Genomic DNA, 7,685 nt, shown 5'->3' on the forward strand with positions numbered 1-7,685 from the left:
AAAAAACGTGGTTGATTTGATTATAACCAGACAAAAAACTCAATAAGAAATTGAAGCTTTTGTTTTCATACAAATTCCAGAGTACATGGTGGACTTCAAGCTGACTAAAAAGCTAAAGTGCTTTCGGTGACAGTCACCACCAGAAAGCACTGGTTGCATTATGAACCGTAGTGGCCGTGATCTTTCTTCTCCAGTCCTTCGATGATCATGATGGCGATGTTCTAACTACTGGCCACCGCCTTCAAAAAGAACCTTCATCACTTGGAAAGAGGAAAGGAAAGGATATGCATAACCTTAAGCCAATTAATTCTCTTGTGCGATTTCACTGCCCACTAGTCAGAAACTCTTCGAGGATCTCTCTTCCTCAAACATGGGCAAGTTGTGCTGCAGCGTATCTGAAGACAATGGAGGCGGCATAAACCTGATGGGAATTCTGGTACTTGTTGCTCTTGCGTTGCTTGCTATGGCCGCTTGCATGCCTCCTCGAAGGCGAAAGGTCATCACTGTGTGTCCCTGCTCGTGCTGAGCAATCGGAGGAGGAGCCACATCTGCTTCAAGATCTTCCAAGGGCTCAAGAATCTGTTGTCATTTCCTTGTTAAATTGTTTCTCTAGCTCGACTGTGTAAGTATTGGGCTCTCAAGAAGCAAGGATTATCAGTGTTTGCATATTCAAACCTTGTTTTTCTTCAGAAATATAGTTGTGTTGAAGCTCTAACATGTGCAGCAACTTGCACAGAATTGGTTATATGTAGTCTAACTGGAAATCTCTACATTTGATAACTCTTTCTTTCGATACTTTTTAGTGTGCCACCTTCAGAAGGCCACTAGAGGAGATACACAATATGAAAGTAGTGTCGCTGAGAGCATCTGAATGAATTCACAAAGAAAATTCAGCACCATAATGAATCCTGTGATGTTTCGAGTCTTGACGGGCTGATCTCTCACTGTTTCTTTTCATGAAAGTATTGCATGAGGAGTGGCATCCAAAGGAAAGAGATGGCTATGATTTTTGCTTTGTTTGTCTCTCCAATTTTCACCCCATAATTTGGCCTCCACAACAGCTTGGTCTCTGAGAAGATCATGGTGTCATAATTCTTGAGGGAGTCTCTCACTCTACCTACACAGACTGACTATCCATGTGGATCCCTTGTTCGATCCCCAAGTCTTTGAAACCCCACTTCCGCTCAGAGCCACCACCTGAACCATCCCTGCCAACTTTTCTGCCCCTATTTGCCCCCTTGACTTCTCTTTGTCTAAGATCTGGGGAATGTCCATGTGAACTGAGGTTGTCAGAACCAGCTCTAGACCTTGGGGTCTGAGGTTGAGTATTAGCAGCATTTGGATCATAACTTTGTGAAGCTAAATTCGAAAGTGCAGTCACAACATCCCCTATGAGTGGGCGAGTAGCTGCTTGTTCCTGCAAGCACATGGCTGCAACAGCCAGTGCCTGATATAGGCCTCTCATTGGATATCGACCTTGTAGTAATGGGTCAACCATTTTGGGGAACTTTCGACGATCTTCAAACAATGGACGAGCCTGTAAGTAACATTAAGTGAGTTAAAATCAGAGTTCCAAGCATCATTAGATGTAAGATCATAAAATTAACCAAGCATCATGTTACTAATATGACTTAACAAAAGGATCATACAATTAGCCTAGTATGGTTTTGGCATGCCATTTTAGTCGGTGAAAAGCGTACCCATGCAACAAGATTTTGTTCTCCAGATGGCCGAGTGATGTCAATCGCTTTCCGGCCAGTAATCAGTTCAAGAAAGACGACGCCAAAACTATAGACATCAGATTTCACTGTTAACTGCCCTGTCATAGCATACTCAGGGGCGCAGTAACCGTAAGTTCCCATCACTCTCGTTGATACATGAGTCTCGTCGCCAACAGGACCAAGTTTTGCAAGCCCAAAATCAGACAACTTTGGATGATATCCTTCACCCAGAAGTATGTTTGACGATTTGAAATCCCGATAAATGACAGGAGGGCTTGCCCTATCATGCAGGTATTCCAAACCTTTAGCTGCACCATCTGCTATCTTCATCCGGGTATTCCAATCAAGCAGTTCCTTATCAGCTGGGAGATCTGCATGAAGAATAAAAGGGAAAATTTTGTCAAAATTAACTTATAAAGATCTCAATCATTTATCAACTTGCTTGTGAAATCAGAAAAAACTAAGGTAATAATTTCAGTTCCCTGCTCTACAGGCTCTTTGTAATTGATCATAAATCTTCATTTAATTCAATAATGCCATGTTCCTAATGAACTTCCTAGAAGGATTGATTTCAATAGACACGGCCTTTTGGTAATTGTCACCATGAACTAATCGGCACAAGTATTTTGATCACTACTGATTCACTTGAATCAATTTTAGCACTTTTCCCTTTTCCTCTTTTTGTCACTGAAATTCTTCCATAATAATAATAGGTTTATATGGGGGACGAAAGCAGAAAGATACACAAAGGGGTCTAACCTGAAAGAATTCAGAAAAATAGCATGCTTAACCTACTGTAGTGGTTTTTCAGAAAGAACAAGGAGATAACAATGTACTGCACACAATTAGATTTAAGGAAACAAAACTATTCCGAGGAGCAACTCAAATCTGCAAGGTCAGTGATGTCCAAATTAACAGCAATTCTTGACAATGTATGCATATCTAAAGATTTATCAGTGAAATCCTTGAATAACAACAACATATGAAGATGACATCTTCATATGTGTTGTTGTATCAAAATGGAAGGAAATAGGGAAGGTTGCAATACAGCCCAGACAAATGTTAAGATGACATCAGCTAACTCCTAGCAGCCTAACATCTTGATACATAGAAAAAAAATACTTAACCAAAAACAATAGTTATTTGTGCAATAATTTGACAGGAAACTTAATCAAATAGTAAATTACACAAATTCTTGTAAATTCAAAGAAAGATGTCAGAAAATCCCATAATCTTATCTAATTGAAAATACACTATGAAAAATGAGCAGTAGACCGCCTTGAACCAAAGATGTGGGAAAAAACTTCCATACATAAAGAAAGCCAACTCCATAATGGAGAGTCCTAAGCCGACATAGGATCGCTTCAAATTCTTAGTGCTCTCAAAGCTAAAGTCATAAACCAAGAAAGATCTTATGTTCATAAGCATAACCATTAATGGAAAAAAAGGTTCTAGTCATGCTACATATAAGAGCAACTTACAATTTGATCATTGAAGGTGAGGCTAAGCAGTTGGGCCTCAAGATTACTAATGGTGGTGGAGGTGCTCTCAAAGTCGTGACCTCACCAGCTAGGCCCATTACTAGCATTGCCAAGTCGATTTAGTTTGTGTTAGAGAATAAAGTGGAAGCCTAGATTTCTCCTTTGTACTAGTGGTGTAAGATTGAAATACTTCAATTAAGTCACTGTACCTTTTCTACCAACAGAAATTCCCTCTACATACTTACAAGAAACAAGGCATGTGTGGTTCTAAAAGACTATGTCGTCAAGGTAGAGTCCAAGGTGCTATTGGCCAAACTACTTTGCCACTATCCAAGATTTGAATGACAGAGAAGATCTTGCCAACTCAAAGGAGATCGTACCAAAGGTCATACAAGCAGCGCTTGAAGCATCAAAGAATGTAATGTCACCATTAAGATGGAGACAAGTACTAAGACAACAGCCATGGCACCTTATTGTATGGCGCCTCCTAAGTTATCTAAGTTGCAGCAACAATTTAGGACTTGCTAGACTCACATTATATTTGTCTTTTGAAAGCTTCATTTGGTGCCTTTGTATTGTTTCAAAAAACCAAGGATGGATCTTTTCACATGTGCATCAAGTCCATTAAGAAAAAGTACTCTATCCCTTTAATAATTGAACCTTTTGATCAGTTAGGGAGCTTGATACTTCTCCAAACTAGACTGACATTTGGTATATCCAATATAGGTAAGGTTGATGGAATTGTTGACAATTAGAGGATCCCACCTCATCCACAAGAAGGGAGTCATTTAGGTCATGGCATTTCTTATTCATTGGAAAAGGTTACTACAAAGAAAGATAATAAAGTAAAAACTCAATTTCAAAGAACTAGAAAGAGAAACAAAATACCTCACTAATTAGAAGGGAAGATTATAGAAAGATAATGACAGAAAGAGAATAGTCAAGGCATAATTTCTTAAGAACTACAAGGAGAAACAAAACACAAATTCCTAACTTATTAGAAGGGACTATCATAGAAAGAGAATGAAGAAACTATGTTAAACAAATAGGTGAAGCAATTGTTCTTGACCCTTAAAAACGATGACCTAAGAAAGATGTTAAGACCCTGCTTAGAGTTGAATTCTCCTTGATGGAGGATTAGGAATTTAAATCTCTAAAGTAGACTTTAATAAAAAAAATTAGTAAATCCTTTTATTTAGGAGAATGAGTTGAATAAGTTAACTAAGGTCATTTTGATATGGAAATTTTCTGTCTTGTACAAGGGGTATGAGAGTCCTTTAGGAATTTATTTTTGATCTTTTTAGGTTTTTAGGTTGGAGTTTTGGGGAGGGACCTCAATCCCCACATGTTAAATCTATCTCTTAATTTAATAATATTTGTTCTCTATGTGAAATTGATCTTGGTGTTGCATCACTAGGTGTTGTAGAAGCTATTATCAGTTTCAGTTTTCGCAATGGGTTTCAGTTTCAGCTGGAGTTGTTGAAAATATGACTGAAATCACTTGAGGATCCCCTTTGACTTTCGCTGAATCTGTAATGATACTTACCTGAATTTGGATTTCTTTTGCTACAAATGGGATATGCTCCTGATGGATTTGACTCTCCTTTGACTTTCGCTGAATCTGTAATGATACTTACCTTAATTTGGATTTCTTTTGCTACAAATGGGAGATGCTCCTGGTGGATTTGACTAATATTCTTAATCTGGTCCCAGATGGTGTCACTAATTTTTTTATGGTGTCGCATAGCTTTTCTTTGAAAACATTTCAATTTTGGATATGAGGAATGAGTTTTGATAGTTGGCTCCTTGTGAAATGTGGAGAATGGTATTCCATGTACATATATTTTTTTTGTCAATGTAAGTGCTCTCGCCATTGTGCAAAAGAAGGCACCCAGTAATACTACTAACCCACCTAGTAGCTTTTCATATGATGATAACAGAACATTTAATTGAATCCCAAGATTTGACTTTTAGATAGCTGCCAAAGTGTGTCAACCACTCTGGAATGTTTAATGTTCTACTTATTAAAACTTAAGACTTACCTAGTATAACTTATTCATGCTACCCAACGAGACCAAAAGAAGTCATACAAAAGTATAATGAAATAAGAATGCAAGACATCTATTTGACAAAAGATAAATCTATTAGCATTTTCATTAATGTGTACCAGTGTAATTAGTTGACTCTAAAGCTTGCCAATGTTGAAAGTTAGCTTTCCAGTTTACTTCTTCCCACCCAAGTGGCAGTTCTACTCATAAGGATGCAGCTATTTCTTACTCATTGAAAGGAACAATTGAAGAAAAAGATGATACACAAGTTCAGAAACAATCAAAGAACAAGTTGATACACAAGTTCTATCCCTTGAAGGGAAAAAGTCAAATTATATTGCAATGGTTATTTATTCGTTGGAAAGGATGCCCAAGTTTAAGATACTAGCATCTAGCTAGAAGTTAAGTATCGGTGGGGGAGAACGATGCAAAATAAGAAATCAATTTTTTTCACACTTAAAAAAGTTTATTATAGAAGATCCTTTATATCAATTATAGGTTTATATTTACTATGTAATTTACCATATATATAAATATATATATATATATATATATTGGCCTTTACAAATATGTGGCTAACTATGCAGAGAATCAGCAAAGCAAGGAAAACGGTAAAGAATAGACAAGTAATTCAACAGCAATTTATTTGTGCTTATATAATTTAAAGAAACATGTGTAATTCAACATAGCAATTTGAAACTCAAAAATCATCATCAAGAAATCCATGCCACCTCAGAATTCAAGCATTCATTCAAAGGAAACATCACTTGGATCCTTATCATATGCAAGATGATGCTATAATGTGAATTTTATTAATCAAGTAAAGTCTGGCTATCACCTTCTGAAACTAAATCTAGAAGAACTACAAGCACAGTAAAGCAGGAATTAGAAGAATCAAATAGCCAAATCACAATACCGTGCAAATGATCTTCTAATGATCCCAGTGGCATGAACTCATAGACGAGTAACCGTTGATCTCCATCAGCACAATAACCAATCAGATTGACAAGATTAGGGTGATGCAAAAGACTAAGCATGAGGACTTCAACAAGAAACTCTCTGTTCCCTTGCAGACCATTTCTGTCAAGTTGTTTTACAGCAACAACCTGAGAAGTTCTTTGTCAGCTTTATGCTCAGTTTATAGAATTCATGCATGGTTTGTCTGCAACAATCTTAATGCTTTACTATAAACATAGGCAAAGTGATCAAAAAATTTGTTGGTGGGCAAAACAATCTCACCGGTGTTAATTAATATATCAGACTTTATGTCATAACAGTACTAACCTGTCCAATTTTCAACCTTCCTTTATATACACGACCAAAACCCCCTTCGCCCACAAGGCAATCTTGTCTGAAGTTCTTAGTAGCAGCAGCAAGTTCACTGAAAGTGAATGTATGTGCTGCAATATTCCTGGCATTGCCTTCTTTTGATATTGATGTTTCCTTTCTAGAGTTCAAGTTTGTCCTCGATTTTGATTTGTCTATCACCCAAGGAATATAAAATAAATAATAAAGAAATTAATAGTCCAAGCATAATCAACAAGTTACATAAACTCAAATAACATAGGTTTCCAAAAAGACACAAGAAAAGATCATGTTAAGTTCCATAGAATAGAGTGTCAGTTATTGGAATTAATTATTGGGCAAATTCTACAATTATACAGGCACATTAAATTTTGCAGCTGAGCTCCTGAGTGTTATGTCTAAATGTTAGTCATTTCGTAGCAAAAAGGCCAGTCGTTTGTTTCTAAACTAGATATTCCTTTACTTTGGAAGGAATGATCCATGAATACGAGGGATATAAACCTCAACTCCAAATACTGTACAATATCTAACACGAACCCACAAATGTTCATCAAGGCATTCAATTTTTTCCCCAGATGAGGGTGCAAATGACAGCGCACAACAAAAGATTCCACGAATTCAATTCAACAAAGATCAAAATTAGACGATCGCTCAATCCCAAAAGTACGCAAAGAAACGCATCAGATCCATAGCTAAGGAACAAGACCATCTTCTTCTCCAAAAAAAAAAAAATGCAAGCTTTCTCACCCAAAATGCCATGACGGGACGATAGGGCAGCGGAAGGGTCCTTCCTATACTCTCCACCACATTTCTCTTGGCTCTTCTTCTTCAGGACCTCCTCTTTCTGCGATCCAAAACACAGACAACAATCCATCCGAGAAATCAGCGAACCAGGGTAAAGTCACCCCTCCGAAATCCAAATTTTGCGGGAGCGCCGACAGACCCGCCCCGATTCCCACCCGATCGTCGCGGAGCAGCTCGAAATATCGGCGGTGGACCAGATCAGCGGCCTGCGACAGATGGTCAAGAACGATCATCTTTTAAAATGTAAATTAAAAAATTATAATTAATTATTAAAAAATTATTTTAATTTCATCGAGATCCTATTCTTATTCACTTTAGTAAATCTA

General features: G+C 37.4%; 1 protein-coding gene across 1 annotated transcript; it reads right to left on the bottom strand.

The window, feature by feature from the left end:
- Nucleotides 1-1,021: 1,021 nt before the first annotated feature.
- LOC141819128 (receptor-like cytoplasmic kinase 185) lies at nt 1,022-7,507 on the bottom strand. The gene is made up of 5 exons (XM_074706489.1): nt 7,303-7,507; nt 6,535-6,731; nt 6,167-6,356; nt 1,701-2,092; nt 1,022-1,537 (listed from the first exon to the last, which is right to left on the bottom strand). Exons 1-5 carry the CDS (start codon nt 7,427-7,429, stop codon nt 1,118-1,120), a joined length of 1,326 nt encoding a protein of 441 aa, XP_074562590.1. The 5' UTR covers nt 7,430-7,507; the 3' UTR covers nt 1,022-1,117.
- Nucleotides 7,508-7,685: the final 178 nt, after the last annotated feature.

This window comes from Curcuma longa, unplaced genomic scaffold (assembly GCF_044706935.1).
Source record: "Curcuma longa cultivar G26 ecotype Majalengka, Jawa Barat unplaced genomic scaffold, ITB_CL_G26_1.1 contig_27870, whole genome shotgun sequence".
NCBI lineage: Eukaryota > Viridiplantae > Streptophyta > Magnoliopsida > Zingiberales > Zingiberaceae > Curcuma > Curcuma longa.

What these genes read in the sequence shown, in the direction of transcription:
- LOC141819128 (XM_074706489.1), bottom strand. Translation starts at nt 7,429, where the DNA reads ATGGATTGTTGTCTGTGTTTTGGATCGCAGAAAGAGGAGGTCCTGAAG. An exon ending in GAAGGTTGAAAATTGGACAG is followed by an intron (nt 6,357 to 6,534) that starts GTTAGTACTGTT and finishes AGAACTTCTCAG; the next exon opens with GTTGTTGCTGTAAAACAACT. An exon ending in AACAAAATCTTGTTGCATGG is followed by an intron (nt 1,538 to 1,700) that starts GTACGCTTTTCA and finishes TGTTACTTACAG; the next exon opens with GCTCGTCCATTGTTTGAAGA.